Source organism: Pholis gunnellus, assembly GCF_910591455.1.
Source record: "Pholis gunnellus genome assembly, chromosome: 15".
In the NCBI taxonomy this organism is placed as follows: domain Eukaryota; kingdom Metazoa; phylum Chordata; class Actinopteri; order Perciformes; family Pholidae; genus Pholis; species Pholis gunnellus.
The window spans coordinates 13,881,167-13,898,873 of NC_136542.1; the positions used below are offsets into that span (position 1 = coordinate 13,881,167).

At 39.3% G+C, this 17,707-nt stretch overlaps 1 protein-coding gene and 1 long non-coding RNA gene across 2 annotated transcripts; both read left to right on the plus strand.

The window, feature by feature from the left end:
• The first annotated feature begins 11,370 nt into the window (after positions 1-11,370).
• Positions 11,371-11,880, plus strand: LOC306707100. Its single transcript, XR_013767414.1, has 3 exons — positions 11,371-11,570; positions 11,678-11,743; positions 11,837-11,880. It is a non-coding gene; the product is annotated as an uncharacterized lncRNA (long non-coding RNA).
• Positions 11,881-12,056: 176 nt separating this feature from the next.
• On the plus strand, positions 12,057-17,059 carry LOC306707089 (adhesion G-protein coupled receptor G5-like). Its single transcript, XM_079174396.1, has 14 exons — positions 12,057-12,171; positions 12,501-12,536; positions 12,653-12,730; positions 12,850-13,249; positions 13,370-13,523; positions 13,616-13,747; positions 13,890-14,000; positions 14,090-14,129; positions 14,225-14,325; positions 14,401-14,522; positions 14,606-14,868; positions 14,960-15,050; positions 15,142-15,425; positions 15,535-17,059. The coding sequence occupies exons 1-14, from the start codon at positions 12,087-12,089 to the stop codon at positions 15,636-15,638; spliced, it is 2,001 nt and encodes a 666-aa protein (XP_079030522.1). The 5' UTR covers positions 12,057-12,086; the 3' UTR covers positions 15,639-17,059.
• Positions 17,060-17,707: the final 648 nt, after the last annotated feature.

Genomic DNA, 17,707 nt, shown 5'->3' on the forward strand with positions numbered 1-17,707 from the left:
AACATATGGATTAACATACATATTTTATGTTGCCAGCCCCATATGGCAAAGAGATGTACTGTATAGCGCCGATAGGCTTCGCAATAAAAACATCTTCCCTCTCTTTCTTTTTGCCCTTTTCACTTTGCCTATAGGCAGCTCCTCTCTGCTGAAGAAAAAAAAAAGAAAAAGAGGCACAATCACTAATGAACCTCTGTGTGAGTGTTTCAGGGTCGTTCTTTCCAGTGAAGTTCACAGGAAAGCAGTTTTATTGATTGCTCAGACCAGACAAATGTGCTGTGAAGTGTTCTCTCGACTGGCGCAGTCGGTAGGGGGTACGAGGATTGAGGTGGGAGTCGAGAGCGCGCTGGATGGTGGGGTCATGTTTGTTTGTTTCCATCCAACTGGTCAGGGAAATTAGTCTGTAAATGCACTGCTGTTTTATTCGCTTTGTTTATTCGCTGAAGATTGCTCACCGAACACCTCGACATTTTGAATATTAATTTTTAGTTTCCTCAAGAGATTAACTCTACGATCAACATAATGCCGAGCTACAGTAAATATAGATCTGTGAATACATTATTATTCATAAAGCAAACAATCGTTGAGTGCCAGAGCATATATGCTTAGTTTATTTTGAGGTTTTATTGTTTCATCTATTATATTGTTTTATCAAGGTTTAACTCCTACCTTAGTTTGTCTTGTTTTGTTGGGCCTCAATGTTGAGCTTTCGGTTGTTGTTATTATTGCCTTGCTTCTGCTCCATTGTCTGTCAAAGCGCTTTGTAAACTCTGTTTTTAAAGGTGCTATTTAAATAAAGTTATTATTATTATTATATGAAAAGCAAAGTAAGTCTCAGAGGCCTAAAGGAGCAGCACAATACATTTAAGTTCATATTCATTTGTCAAACAATCGTAACTGTTTACAACTGTAAAGCAATGGCGGTTGGGGGTGAGTAGGGGTGCGGGCGTTTCTCCCTGCAGCCCTCCCTGGGTGCCTAATCTGCTCACTTTGACATGCTAATATGCTGACTCTGGGATTCTCCAGCACTCAGCAGGGAGCTCCTGGCCACCTGCAACTGAGGACAGCCCAGGAATGATCCCATCGCCTTTAACAAAAGGATCTCTCAAAGGTTGAGCTCCCCCCCCACACACACGCAACACACACACCAGGCCAGTGACCAGGACAAGCCCCTTTACAGTGATCCCAGGGGGGTAAAGGATTCCTTCCCATCATCGCCTCCATTAAATTCAAATACTGGAAACACTAGGACATTTTGACAAGATTAAATTTGTACAGCAGCAACTCAACGTAGAAGCTGTTTACAAAGAAAAGTGGTGTTTACCAATGTTGAGGCTTATAAAAGCAATGTTTACCTGCATTTAACAGGAAAACTCTTGGTAGGAAAGTCATATTTTTTATATCTAGCGTTAGCATTGGACGTTTAAGACAATCATTTTGCCAGTGTGTATGGACAAAAGAGAAAGAGAAAAGTGCAACATCAGTTCTAGACTACGTAAATGCACAGACCAACTGTAATTAGTCCTAAATATTATTCTCATTGTTATATTTCTTGTCCTTTGGAAATGTATCATTCATTTCTCTCTGCTTCCATTCAACTCTTCATAATTATGTTATAGAGGCTTGTGTCTAACCACCCGACTGACCCATTCACTCACCTACTAAGCCATCACTATTTGCAGATTCCATCATTTATAGCTGCCTCTTTCATTTCACATTGCAAGTTTCAATACTGTAAGCTCAAGATATGATGTTGAAGTGATTCAATATTGTTGCTATCATCAGAACAGTCTGGAAGAAACGGCCCACGTGAAAAACCACAAAGCACCTTTAATTTATACGTTTTGTAGGGAAGCACCGCACCACAAATTTCAAATTGCCTTAATGTATCCCATCTGCCACACCTACAGTATGTGACTCTACCACTGTTTGATGAAATCGCAGCTTAATGAAAGTGGATCTGTAGGCGTTTTTCCACAGTGAGATCAATCCTTTATTTATTTGCCCCTCTGACAACCTAAAGATGATATTTTAGAGACGGAATGACGGAATGCGGTCAAATGTTCTCAAAGAAATTGATAACCAGGGTGAAAATGTGGAGAACAGAATGTGTTAGTGTTTGCACTCAAGAGGACATTTTCACAAAAAGCTGAATCCTCAGGAAACAAAAACGTAACCTTCTATGGCCCTTCTTAATATCAAAACAAACTGTCCTCCGATGTTAGTCTTTCTCATCCCCCCAGTAATCTCAGCAGACCTCCCAATGAACCATCATCATCTGCGCTTCCACATTGCTTTCCTTTTATTCCCCGCTTTTTCACACTCCTCTGAGACTCATCTCCTAGTTCACACCTCTATTGTTACGTGGTTCCAAGGTTTACAATCCTGATCCCCCTGGCTCCCTACCAGGCCCTTCACACCTCAGTGTTGCCTCCACAACTGAAATAAGATTAGCTGACCATCGCCTCCACTTCAGCCCTCACTTCTTCTCACTCTTCACCTTGCTCCAGTGTGGCCAGCCTTACCCCCCCTCTGTGCACAGGTTGAGGTCCAGGATAAGGTTCCTGTACTTGGGGTCGCTGACCGGCAAAAAGAAGTAAGTTGGGTCATGGGACGTAGCGAGACACCCCCTTGTCTGGGTGCAGACGCTGATGTCATCATGGCGTGGTGCCTCAGGGACGAGCTGCAGACTGGTGATGTCATAGTATTCCTGAAAATCTGGCGGGTGGTTGATGGACGAGATGGGTGGATGAATGTGTTCAAAATTAAACAGATCATGGCAGGCTCAGTGTGGCAAGATCGTGTCACCATACTGTGTTTTATTCTTGTTGATGCAATGGGGCGGAATCTGGTGCAATTTATGAGAACAGGATGGAATTAGTGAAAAATGACACTGACCAGCGATTGTGAATCTTTTCTATTTTTTTCCGCCTTAGTGTCATAACCGGTGCTGAAGCCAAAAGCAGTAAAGATCTTAAATCACAAAAGTCCCTCCCTACCCCTGGCCAAGGTGACCGTGAGCGAGCCTAATGTAATTCAAGGACGGTGACGCATGCCTTTCAGTCAACCACAAAGACGTTCCGCTTCAGACAGTTACAGTGTTCGTCTGTCCATGTTTTTGTTTGTTTGCCTAGTGGAGGGTTGGGGAGGCACATCACCGGCTAGTATAGGGTGCCGCCTGTGACCTTGTAAAAGAGAAGTGATGAAAAATTCATGTGAGAAATTCGACCGCTTGTTTTTTTTCTTTTGCTATTCAGAATCCCCACAGTTCATAAATTATGTTTACTCCAAATTTTTCGACATGACACAATTTGATGGACACCCAAGGCAGGGTGCTGTGGTTATAGTTAGGTAACCAAAGGGCGAGCCAAGCTGCATTACACGGATTTCTATCTTTGTATGTGAAATATTTTAGCCGCATGCCAATCAGGTTTTACATTGAGGCTGTAAAGCAATCAGTGAGCTCAACACGCCACCACATCAGTCAAGGTTGAGCAGGGTGACACGGAGTCTATGAGGTGAACAAAGAGTCACACACACTGGCACTCTACTGTACATTTGACTAATAAAAGGAACGTCCATTTAGTATTGATGTTAGTGGTCCCTGTGGACAAAAGTGTTTCGGAAGCACCCGAGACACTATATAAAACCTCATATTTTACTGCAACAGTGTCTGACAATGTGCTCGGCGCAGTCCTGGTTCTGGTTCTCCCGTACCTCCCTTTTCTCCAGCGGGTCCAGAAATATGGCCTGGGCCAGGTCCAAGGAGGCAGCAACGCCTGCGGGCTGGTCGGAGTGCCCTTGGCGTCCCAGCTGAAGGAATGTCTGGTAAACCTGCATGATTTCCTCTGTTTTTACGTGCTGAATCCAACGTAGTGGCATCAATAAGCATTAAGAATAAATATCCAATATTCTCGCCGATGGTCTGGTTTACTTATGCATGTCATCAAGATTTATTAGTAATAAACTGAGACAGTTTCATAACCAGTTAAAAGTTCCTCACAGTAACTTAAAGGATACCACATAAATGAAAAGCTTTGATGTGTGGTTAATGTAAACGCCTGTGAGTGTGTGTTTTCTACCAAAGGAGAAAGTGTTGACCCCTCTGTCCCCCCATGTCTCTGGCTGACTGGGTAGTTTAGAAATAGCTGTATAATGTGAGGGGCAGCTGTGATTTTGTGTGTGTGTGTGTGTGTATATACAGGCTCAAACATGCAAAGACAGCAAAAACAGGTGCCTTGAACACACACACAACCTCTGATATCCCACATTCCAGCACAAGGTTGAGCCCGCTCCTCCTTTTCCTCACACCCTTCATCTGAAACTCTTAAGACCTCCAAACACTTTGATTGCGATATCCATTTACACTAACGGGCCGATAGTGAAACATTAGCGGGAGGTAACTCTCTGTCAGGCAGTTATGGATTGTGCTGTATAGAGGATGAGGTCACCAAGCAAATACATCGCTGCTCTGCCTCACTGTCACTTCTCTGATTGGAACGGCAGGCGGGGTCATATCTCTCCGAAATAGAGATCTTAATCTCCTCAACAGGACTGTTGCCGACAATGTTTTATACCCAGCGGACATAAATATTGACACACGTATCCAGATGTATATGGGAGAATGTGTAACAAGAGGCTTGTCCGTCTTTCGTAGATGTCAGGTGATCTGCTATACCTTGTGATGACAAGTTCACTCACAGGTCAAGGGATACAGCTGCATGTGAGGGTTGGGTGCTCGGGGGTGTGGATTTGGTACATTGTGTTGGAGCATTGGAGCTCCAGCATCATTACCAGTTGTCTGCCTGGTAAGCTTTACAGCTATTCCCCCAACCGGTATGATGAAATCACAGGCAGCTGTCGTGTGGCATGGCCAGACAGGCAGCCAAATTCACCAGGGAAGTGCCAAAATGGATGCCGACCACATAGCTCCTCCACAGTCCTCTGCAGCGCGTGGTGGGAAAAACAGAGCTAAGGCATGAGGGCGAAGGCTCCATTAGGGGCCATCAAATATTTATCTGCCATACGGCACCGAGCCCTTGGCTCCAGCCTCACAGCATTGTGCAACTAACCACCAAGAAAACAACATCAACACAGTGAAGAGCCTGCAGTTTAGAGCTAAGAAACAGTTTTAATTATCTTTGACCACACACAAGGAAGCACTAATTTATTTATTAATGAGTACTAGCAGAGCTAAGAGCAATACACAGATCCCTTAGTACACCAAGCATCGCTAACTTAATGGCTCTTTAATTTGCACAGTACTTTCACATGACTGTTAAATGAAGGAGAAGTTTGCTTCTCACCTGCAGACATTATGCAGCGTTAACACTGCAATGCACAAACATTGTTGAAGGTAACAATGACATCACCAGACTGACCACATGGTTCAATACGACGAATTAAGTCCAAACTGTCAATAAAAACTCCATCAATAAATCCAAGCAGGCTCATCCAGACTGCGATCGGGTCTTAAATGTGTTTAGTGCTGCTGGTGGGGCGGTAATTGCCTTAGCAGGCTAGCAGGCTGGCTGTAATGACATTATCAACCTGTTAACAACCACAGAGGAGCTCGAGTTGTTCCTCTAAAGGCTCTGTCATCTGTCAATTTATGGTCAGCTGCAGTGTTGTTTGTCTTCAGTGCTGTTTGTTCTGGTCTCTCATGTTTTGAGCCAGCGACAAAAACAAAAAGGCTTGTAATGTTTAATATCGTGTTAAATGGTGTCAAGAAACATATCTGGAGTGAAGGGCATCATTTGTCTGCCACGAGATTTCTGAACTGTAATCATTTTTTGCCCCTCTCTGATGGAGCACTTGTAGCATTGATAGGTATTTCTTGGCCAGCAAATGGGCGTTAGAATGTTTGATGTTTCCATGTGAAATAATGTGAAAATCAATTTGTCCTAAATTAAAATGAAAGTTCATGAAATGATTGGCTATGGTCTGTACTAGACAATCAGTCCTCATTCAGTGTGACTTACACTTCCCGAGATTATGATCGTCTCTGATATTCAGAACTTCCAAATTTTTGACACTGAAATTCCAGTTCATTTAAGGAGCTCATTTGTCTTCTTTGTTGGTTTTCAGAGAAAATACATATTGGGGGAGGAGCAGCAGACCTGATGAAGGCAAGGAGATCAAGGTGACTAGAGGTCAAAATAAAGTTCACTAACTAAGACCCCGCTAAAAACAAAACAATAAGGCTTTCAAATGGTTTATTGCATGTTGAAGTGAGAGGGAAAGACTTCGGGAGTGAAAAGGTGGTTGCGGGAAGAGGGGATGGGGGTCGTGGGATGAAGAAAGGGTATTGTATGTCGAAAAAGTCATACAATATCATAGAATAGTATTTCGATAAAAGCTAGAGTATAATATGTCGAAAATATGTCAATAAATTCATCAAAAAGTCAGGAAAAGGACCCAGTATAGTATATTGATAACAGTCACAAAATGTCAAACTATAGTATGTTGAAAAAAGTCACAAAATTCAAAGTAGGGAATATCGCAAAAAGTCATAGAATTGTATGTTCAAAAAGATTGTTGTACAGTATGTCAAAAAAGTCAGAAAAAGTCTTGTATGTCGTAAAACGTAAGTTGATAGTGTTTTGAAGAAAGTATGTCGTAAAAGTCATATATTGAATAAAAACTTCAAAAGTATAGTATGTTAGAAAAAGTCACAGTAGAGTTTGAGAAAAAAAGTGATAACAAAGCCATATAGTATGTGGAAAACTGTCATAAAAAAGTCTTCGTATTGTATGTTGAAAAAAGCAATTAAAGAGTTAGAGCATAGAATGTTGGAAAAGGTATTGGCATACTATGTCAAAACTAGCCAAAGTGTATTATGTCAAAAAAGGGAAATTAAAGTATGTCAAAGAAATCGTATCGTTATCGTATAGTATGTCAAAGAAAGCGATTTAAAAAAGTCATAGTATAGTATGTTGAAAAAAGGGAAAAAAGCCATTGTATAATACACCAAACAAAATCACAAAAAAGTCATAGTATAGTATTTTGAAAAATATCATAGTATCGTATGTCGTTAAAGTCATACAAAATCATAGATTAGTATGTCAAAAATAGTCATAGTACAGAATGTCAAAAAATCATTAATAATCATAGTATAGTATGTCGAACAAATACATAAAAAGTAAATCATAAAATGTCATAGTATAGTTTGTTGAAAAAAGTCATAAAAAATAATTGTACGAGGAAAAGGTCTGGAAAAGGTTATAGTACAGTATGTCGAAAAAATACATAAAAAGTCATACTAAAATATGCACAGTATGTTGAAAAAAGTCATAAAAAAGTCATAGTATAGTGTGTGAAAAAATAATAATCAAAAAGTCATAGTATAGTATGTTGAAGAAAGTCATGAAAGAATCATAGTATAGTATGTTGAAAATAGTCATAAAAAAGTAATATTATACTATGTCGAAAAAGGTCAATAAAATGTTATAGTTGATGAAAAATAGCATGCCAAAAAAGTGATAAAAAAGTGAAAGTTGACATATAGTATAGTATGCCAAAAACAGTCATCAAAAGTCATAGTATAGTATGTTAAATATAGCAACAGTATAGTATGTTGAAAATAGTTATACAAAAGTCATAGTCATGAAAAGTCATATATTATTATGTTGAAAAGAAGTTATCATATAGGATGTAGAAAGTGTTTTTTTTAAAGTCATACAAACAACAATTTGCGCGGCCTAACACATGATGGTGCCATTAATTTGCACTCAGTCATCAGAACTTTGAGTTCCGCTGTTGCAGTAGTTGTTATAAAAGTTGTTTTTGAGCTAGTTGTTGTAGTAGAAGTAGCAGGCACACAGGTATGTGAATACGATGTACATTCTCATGTTGTCCTCTTCTTCTCTCCAGGTGCAGATTTCTGGACCAAAACTGAGGATGACAGAGTTTCCGCAGTTTGTCCACGTCATCCAACGTCTTTATTTTGATGAAGTCAGAGGTCTTAACAACCCTGTGCCGTGTTGTCCCTCAGATTATTCAGCTGCTTGATTGGCCCAACAAAAGTCAACTGAATAAAACTTGTGAATTATTACGGCAGACTCTACACAGCCCAACTTTGAAGCCCTTGGATTGGTTGTTTCTTGCAGCAATGCTCTCTGGGACTTGTAGTTGACACTTACATTTATATATTCAACTTTTTAAAGCAAACATTTTAGATCTTTTGGAATGCGGAATTAATTCTGGGAGTTTCTTTGTTCAGCAAACTGTTGAAATTCATCTGAAGTCACCCGATGTTAAAGTAAATTAACAAAACCTTTTCATTTGAACTCAAGACAAAGTAAAAACTAAAACTCCTTTGCTGAGTGCACATGTTCCTTTCTTTTCATGCTGTAACATTCCTGTTGTGATGTTTATTTAATAAGAGTTGTAAAAATCATTTGGATGAATTGTTGTAGCTTCTTTTGGAGGACTTTGTCTGAATGATTTGTATGGAGAGAAAATCCAGACAATAGAATATCTTAAACAGCAATTAAAATATGCAACTCTTTTGGCACATTGGTGAAGTAAACTTGATTTCTAAACTTGATTCTTATTCCACAATGTTGAGGGTGTACGTAGAAATTGAGTACCATTACGTTACATTCATTTAGCTGACGCTTTCATCCAAAGTGACTTCCAATTCAACCATGTGGATACAACCCAAAAATCATGCAAGTACATCAACAAGCAAATTTACTGAACTGCTACAAGTGCGGCTTTGAGCAACAACAAGAGACAGAGAACAAATGTATCATTCTATATTCTTTCATGAGAACAGATTTTCAGTCTGCGGCAGCGTGTTTGTGTTCATGATAATATTAATGAACCTTTTTTATACATCATTTTTGTAATAAGGTTACAAAGTGCTTCTCAAATAAGAAATTTAAAAAAAGCAGATAAAACAAATAAACAACATAAACATACAATAGAATACAATATAGACAGTCTGATCTCAATAGCGAGAGTCCTTCCACAGTCTGGGGGCTCTATCAACAGCAAGATAGGATACAATCCATGCTGCCCTATCTAGCTAACCAATCCAAGTTATTTCCTCAGTAGTGTGGACAACAAATCTAAGAACAAACAAATAAATTGCACACTTCAGAAATAGCTCACCAAGTTAAGGTGCTGATACAATTGTTACTTGTCAGCCTGAGGAGAAAGGATGAAAACCCAGCTCTGTTTCAGAAAAGTCCAGTCTGTTTCCACAAGAGCGTCTTTATATCTGTTGTGTGCAGAAGAACCCTTCATGCTGAAATGTTGTGCAGATGTCTAGATTTTCCAGAGCTTTTGTGTGTTTTTTATGACGTAATTACATATTTTTATGGTATATACTTTCCTATGTCCTACCATTTTATGATATTTGTATTACTCTAATATGGCATACTAAGACTTTTTTCATGACATGACTTCTATTAATAGCTGGGGCCTTTATTTGCCTCACTGGCATACATTTGGCTCAGGCGTCTATATGGGACAGGCCTTTAATCCCTTTCACACAAAACTCATGAATCAGTATGAATATTACTTGTATAAAAATGTGGTTATCTATCGGCATATCAATTAAGAATCATTCATCTAGTTCAGGGACAGTTGACTACACCTGATTACGGCACCTCGCATAACGACACAACACCTCTCTTTATCCTCTTACAAGCCGACAGCCCATCAGCAATGGCATGCCTAAAAGGAAAAGAGGTGAAAACTAAACAGAGAAAGGTTTTGACACTTTCTAGCCAGCAAGGTAATGAAAATAAACCAAGAACATGTGCAGGAAGAAGGGAAAATATGATATATGTACATGTATATATTAATTCATATCTGTTATAGTGCGGTGTTTGTTTAACAAAATAAATTAACTGACAGTGTGAAATGGACGTCATATTAATTAATTACTTTAATTTATATTATCGGTAAACCCTAAGGACTAAAGGAATATAAATAATCCAGGAGTGGACACATATTCAGACTTTATTACTTCAAAGGTAAGCAGTCAGAGTTTTCTTTCTCTCTTGTTGACCATTAGGGCTGTACCGAACAGTTCGAAGCTTCAATGCGTCATTCATTAAACTGACATTAAAATTATTATGATGAATAACTTAGCTAAACATTAGTCCATTAATCCAAACATTAGTTTGGACTAGTGACTTTGGTCTAATCAAACATTAGTAACAACAACAGGGGGCAGCATCAACACATGTTTAGACATCAAATTATATTCAGTCCAACTCATTCATCCCTCCCCCGGCCAGTCCTCTGAGGTTATTTACTGGATAATTAAAGAACACAAACAAGGCACTGTTGCTGTAGACAATCATACCAGCAGAAAAATGCAAACAGTTTTTTACAACCATATTTTCCAATGTCTATGACAGTATATGACAGTAATTTGTTTATTCCATTTGCATTTATCCTTTTACTGTATCAATAACTATCATTTGGTTATCCATTAAGCTTCAGGTGAGCATCAAACACAATTTGTGATCTTGTGTTGTGACTACAAGTTTAAAAATTGAAACAACATGCACCTTCCACAATATGATCGAGTTGACAGTATTTCCATCAACCTTTTTCTTAGATTCCACTGCTATATCAACTTGTTCCAGCACTTCAGTGGCAGTAGATCACACTTCATGGACAGAATATTGATTGAGATGTTCAAACAACAAACAAAATCAGAAATCATCTTGTATTACTGGTTTCGCCAGTTTAAACCCTAGGTGTCTAAACATTTGCATGTAAATCAGGGAGACTTGGTTTGGTTTCCATCAGATATTCAAAGTGAAATTGTGTAGGCTTGAAACGATGGACAAACAGGATATACTGTCTCAATTACTGCTCTTTTGGACAGAGCCAGGCTAGCTGATTCTCCCTTCATTTAAGTTAACCGGCTGCTGGCTGTAGCCTCATATTTATCATTTCTTTAAAGTTTTGTTGGGAGCTATAATCCTGAGCTCAAGTGTTTTTTCCAGCTCGTCCTGTGACTCTGAAGAGGATAAAAAGAAGTCTCCAGCCATGCTGTAGGCACTGTGAGGCTGTGCTTTAAAGTGAATGCTAACGTCAGCATGCTAACATTGAGGTGTCAAGCAGGTATAATGTTTATACCGTGGCATGGTTACCTTCTTAGTTTAACACGCATGCTTGGGAAACGTATGATTAAAGTAAACTAAAATGGACAGGGATACGTCATTCCAGTCCATAAACAAATTTGGTTGTCTGCCAGCTGTTTATTGAGAAATCGGACACAATATGTGCTGTGAGAAGCGGACACGCTTCATTTGCAAGGTAAATCAGACAGGAAGAACATCAGTGGTATATCTTTCAGTAACATGGAAAGAAAATAAGGCAGATGCAAATCGCTGTGGAGAGGGAACAACGCAGAACTCGCTCAGTCAGTTAGGTGGCACCTAACAATCTGGAGGTGAAGGTCAGATCTTAAACCCTGATGATATACTTCACATGTTCCTTACTCCTCAGGATGTTACCCCTGGATGTAAAGCATCGCTGGATGTTTGTAGCAATCCTGTTCTTTGGGATATTAGTCAAGAACAGCATATGTGACGGCTCAGGTGAGTACATTTAACAAAAGACTAATATATAAATGAACTATAATTTAGCATCTGTTGGACAGATGAACATGCATATCATAGTTGTAATTTTGTAATTTTTTTTACAGATGCCGATGATAACTGCACACTACAAAAAAATTTACTGATTGTCAATGTCAACACATTCCCATCAAGTAAGCTTAACAACACTGTCAAAAGATAAAGGTCTTAAACTTGAAGTTTAAAAGAAAATTCAGAGTAAACAGTGGTTTCACAACTTTTTTCAGAGTCTGTCTATTATGAGGTCAATGAAAATAAAGTCTGTGTCCAGAAACACTTGTGTAAAGGTACAGTTGCCAAAATCATTAGCCTGAATTGAGTCAACTGAAAATAACGTTGCAATTGTTTCTCTTGGTCATTTGATGAATGTGTGTGTCTGTCTTGAAAACAGTGTGTAACTGTCTTGAAAAACTGGAGATCTGCAGATTTGAAACGACGAATCAGGAAAATGACTACACCCTTACTATAAATGAAGAGATGCTTTCCAAGATGGATATTGTTCTCATGAATGTGCCACTACCTGATTTCGACTGTATGTCAGAGCTCAACAACACAGATCCAGGTAATGCTGACAACCTCCTTGCTATGTGAATTCTTATAAAAACAAACAACTAGGTTTGTGCACTGCTATACCGACTTGAACCATCACCTCTTTACTTTACTCTTGTTATACATTGTACATCTAAGAGATACCGATGTATAAGTAACTGCATTTATTGGAAGTAAAGACTGCTCTCACAGACAGTGCCTTCATCACAGCTGACATATTTGCACACAAAAGCAGTGAGAGATTGCCCCCTATTGGTCAAAATGTTCTTGACTGAAACAAATCACACAGTGAAAGTTTTCTCTCTTAACCAATCATCTGATACAACCTTCTCTCTGTTGCAGGTTTCCTTTTAAAAATTCACAACTGCTCGAAAACGGGTAAAATCATAAATCTACCACAGCTCTTACTTTCATATCAGCACACATTTAACAGCAGTGTTAGCACTAACAAGTTACAAGGCAAGGCTTAATAACGTAATGTTTTGATTTTTAAGGTAACAAAAGTAGTATTAGATTGAGCCAAAACGGCATCTGTGGAGCACATTCACCCTATGAACAAGGCGCTTGCAAAGGTAATATTATTTGTTTGTTCGATTATATTATTCAAAACATATCTAAGTAAACATTTTATTACTAAACCAATAGAGTACGGAAGTGGGAATCAAATGTGTCTGTGTGTTTTGATGTGCAGTTTCAGAAAGTTCCTACAAGTTCATATATAGTAATAAAACGAGCAGCTGTGTGTCGTGTGATGCACCAGGACCAACGACACCAGTACCAACGACATCCGTAACGACACCAGTCCCAACGACACCAGTCCCAACGACATCAGTAACAACGACACCAGTCCCAACGACACCAGTCCCAACGACATCCGTAACAACGACACCAGTCCCAACGACATCCGTAACAACGACACCAGTCCCAACGACACCAGTCCCAACGACATCCGTAACAATGACACCAGTCCCAACGACACCAGTCCCAACGACATCCGTAACAACGACACCGGTAACAACGACACCAGTTGCTATTACTGTCACTCCCCCTGAGGGCAATAATGGCACCGGTATCAGCCCAGAAAACGCAGCGTGAGTATCTAAATTATTGGACAACTTGTCTTCTGCATTTTGCTGTGCCATGGTTAGGAGTTGTGTTGATGACCAAAGTTTGCCATAAAGAAGACATTATTTGTGTGTTTTTCATTACAGAAGTATCATGAAAAATCTCTCCTGCCTGCTGGAAGAGATGGGGAATTACAGTACAGCAACTGTCACAATAGGCCATATCAAAGGGGGGATCACTAAACTCCCCCCCAAAGCATCAGACACCAACATTGGCTTCACAGCAAGTGGCGATGTGATTGTATGCAGATTGCCATGATACAAGAATAAAACAGAATATTTAATAGAGTTAATCATCCTAGTCTTTCTGATACTCTTCTTTGTTTTTTGTAGATTCATGAGAATATTGATGATTCCGTGACGAGCTTCTCTCGATTGGTGAAAATCCCTTCTGAGGCCAGTGCCATGGCATTAAAAAGAAATAGCTCATTTGCTGGAGTTCTACTTTTTCCAGGGATGCATCAGGTAAAGCTTGTCAAAGTTGACTTAATTACGCCTTATTTTCTTAAAAACGTTAATATAAACAGAATGATTACATAATTACATCCACAACACAAACAATCATTTTCTGTGCCTGTCATGACTGTTTATACGATATTTCCAACAGGATGACCCCAACAGTTTCTTTCTCAACAATGAACTTCTGGGAATTGAAATGGGAACAGAAATATCTAATCTCTCACAAACCATCGACATTCATTACAGAAGTGTGGACAAGGTAAAAGAGACGCCCAAAAAGATATATTGATATGTTCATAATAACTGGTTATGGACAGAATGACTATGCTGATTTTTATTTTAACACAGAACGGAAGCATTGCTTCATGTCAGTCATGGGATGGAAAAGGTACTGTGAAAATACAAATGACAAGTTTCTGTCACACCTCCCTCAGTCATTGATGTAAAAAAGACTGAATACAGCAGCGTCTTCTGCCTTTGTAGGGAAATCAATGATCTGGATCACAGATGGCTGTCAGACAAAGGAGACCAATAACAGCATCACATGCCAGTGCTCTCATCTCACATTCTTTGCAGTACTCTTGGTAAGATGATTGTATAACAAGTCATTCCAGTTCCATCATTTCACACAGAATCTAATCCGTCTTTCTCTAAATCAGTCACCTCCACCCGTAAACATAAGCGCTTCAGATTTCACATCTCTGACTTATATCACATCAATCGGCTGTGGCTTGTCGATGTTTTTCTTGATGGTGGCTCTGTTCATGCATTTTCTTATCAGGTAAGGAACCACAGATTTTTCTTTTTATCTAACTTACTATATAAAAGGTTTTTGCTGACAAAAAAGATGAATTCCCTCCACAGAAAAGGGAAAGCAAGCCAAGCAACTAAGATCCTGATGAACCTCTTTGCTGCCATGTTCACCCTCAACTTGTCCTTCCTGGTTAACGAGAGCATTGCCGAGCTGGGAAACTTTGGCGCATGCATGGCGATGGCAGCAGTCATGCACTACACTATGTTGGCCACTTGTACCTGGTTTTTCATAGAGGCTCTACACTTGTACTTTAACCTGTGGAAGCCCCCCAATGGCAAACATTACATGGCGAAGATTTGCGCCGCAGGATGGGGTAAGAGAACGGCGTAGTTGAGAAAAACAATCATGTGTTCTTTAATTCATAAGGCATAAGCATGACAACAATATGTACACTTTCTCTTTAGTCATACCAGCTGTAGTGGTGATCCCTCTACTTGCCACGAGACAATATGATTACTTGGTCATTTACACCGATGATGGGAATTCAGCAAAAATGTAAGCAACTGTTACTGACTACCAAGTGTCATTTTTTTACACACAAAAAGAGATTCATGTCTCTAAGTGCATCATTGTTCCTGATTTTCAGGTGCTGGATCTCTGACGCTGTTGTCCACCAGGGGGTGAACGTTGGTTACTATGCTGTGGTGTTCATCTTCACCTTTGTCGTATTCATCATAACAGTGCGGCAGATTGTTCTCCTTAAGCCCACAGCAGGGAAATCTCAGCACAACAGCTCCACCAAGACAAACTCTTTCTCCATTTTCGGCCTGTTCGTTCTGCTTGGCATCACCTGGGCTTTTGCTTTCTTCAGCCACGGCCCTCTGCTCATAGCCTCCTACTATCTCTTCACCATCCTCAACTCCTTTCAAGGTAGACTCCAGACTGACACTGACACGTTGAACTACACTCAAATGTCTACTTTACTTTTCATTAAGTACAAATTTCCAATGTTTGTAACCCATCTACTCTGTTTTTGCAGGTTTTTTCCTGTTCATCTACTACGTCAATTCCAGCAAGAACAGGAGCCCCACAGGCAGCATTAGCAGCACAGCTACATCAGACACAGTCACATCTCCACAGTAATGCTGCGTATGCTTTTCAAACGGGGACAGAAAGTGTTCTGGACCTGAGCTTATTTTGACACAAGAGGGCAGCATTTTATTTCATATAGTCAAGTAGATCCTTTGTTGAGTGGGGTGCTGGTAAATAGCTATAAAAAAAGTTTCTCATTCATCCTGGCTACTCTGGATTATCTTCATTGATAACATTACTAATGAGTCAAGCAAAGACAGGGTTGATGGAGTAATCTCCTGGAAGTCATTTGTTCTGATGACTCAACAGAAGCCCTGTCTTACTCACTGTGAAACATGCAGTGAAGGTTGTGATTCACTCAGAATATATCACAGTGCTCCTAAATCAAAAAGCTCCAGACATACACTGTGAAAAAAATGGACATTCACAGATTAATAGCATTACTTTTGAGCTGATGTAGTTGCTGTACATATACTTTAATTAAACGTGTGAAATGTTAGGGAAGAAAAATATGAACCTTTTTATGACATATGGCCTGAAGATGGCAAAACGCAGGAAAATAATAATAAAATGCAATAAAGTATAAGGTGTCTTAAGTGGACACCAGAGTAGTCTTTCCATATGCAGAACTCTGGGTGTGTAAGGTTAGGGAGCGACATTCAGAGAGCAAAGTCTGTCTATTTGTCCATGACTGATCAATTTTAAACCATTAACCAAGTTATATAATGTTTGGATATAGACATACAGATGTGTGCTTTCTTTGCTATTTACACTTTTTATGTATTTGTTATTGTGTTCTCATCTTTTATTTAATTCATTTGATCATAATGGCTTGTCAGGGATTGTTTTAATTAAATGATATGTGGCTTGATCCTTGGTTCAGCATTTCATTTCAAGTGGTATGATCAAGTAGCTCATGGAGTTGTAGGAAGGTTGAGTTCAGTCCTTGTGTAGTGCAGTGATTTTTAAGGCGTAATACTCTAAATAAAGGAGTCAAATACAAAAAGAGAATAGTTTTAAGAGGGAGTGGGTAGTTCGCTCCCGGTGTGGCTAAGGTCAGGTTTCAGTCCTTAACCGTTGTGAGGACACCAGTGTCCAGAGAACCACTTTCTATTGATATATGGCAGAAGGACCCCTTATGACCACTCTGAGTACATTCATACACTAGAAGGTGAAGACGTGGATGAAATGAGTGAAGAAACCCGGTCATCCTCACTTTTGGCCTGGGGACAAAGAAAGAGAAGAACGAGGTAAGAATTTGCATCACAATCACATACATATGTGACTAAAACTACAACTACAACAACAATATCAAATATATAGTATAGTATGACATTCTTCATGACTTTTAAAGGCATACTATACTGTGACACTTCAAAGACAATTTTGTAAGATACTCTATTATGACATTTTTATTGACTTTTTTATGGCATAGTATAGTAAGTCTGATCTTTTTCAGACTATAGTATAGTACCGACCAGTGATTTTTAACCACTGTGCTGTGGCACACCAGTGTGCCGTGAGAGATCGTCAGGTGTGTCGTGGGAAAATGTCCAATTTCACTTAATATTATTTAGTTGCTGTAAATAATCTTCCATTGTTGAGCATCTGAGCCTGCAATATAGTGGCTGACTAAGTAATAAATACTCTTCCATGCGAGTGGGTTGCATTATGTAGCGCAATAATGACCTTGTTAAGTCAAGACGGTAGAATTAAATTATGTGCTGGAGAGGTTGCGGTGACAAGACGAACAGCGATGGAGAAACATTTGAAAAGGAAACATGCTGAATCTAAACTGGGCTCTGGACAACATTCTAACCCAGATGAAAAGCCTAGTAAGGATCAACACATTGAGAGACTTGTCATTAAATTGTCAGCATATATGCTGTATATTATGACACATTGTAATATGTCATGATGTAACTTTTTTGGTTGTTGGTGTAAAAATGTATCGATGTATGCTCAGAAAAGGTTGAAAAACACTGGTATAGACTGTACTATGACATTTTCAAAGACATCTTTTTAACATATTGTTGGGGAAAATCTAAATGACTAATGATAAGGTGTGCTTAAAAAGCTTGGTGTCCTTATGTGTCCTTGTTGTGTGAACTGCCTCACCA

Coding starts and splice junctions, on each gene's coding strand:
- LOC306707089 (XM_079174396.1), top strand. CDS start 12,087: ATGCTTTCCAAGATGGATATTGTTCTCATGAATGTGCCACTACCTGAT. Junction 12,172..12,500: donor GCTCAACAACACAGATCCAG/GTAATGCTGACA, acceptor TCTCTGTTGCAG/GTTTCCTTTTAAAAATTCAC. Junction 14,001..14,089: donor ATTACAGAAGTGTGGACAAG/GTAAAAGAGACG, acceptor ATTTTAACACAG/AACGGAAGCATTGCTTCATG.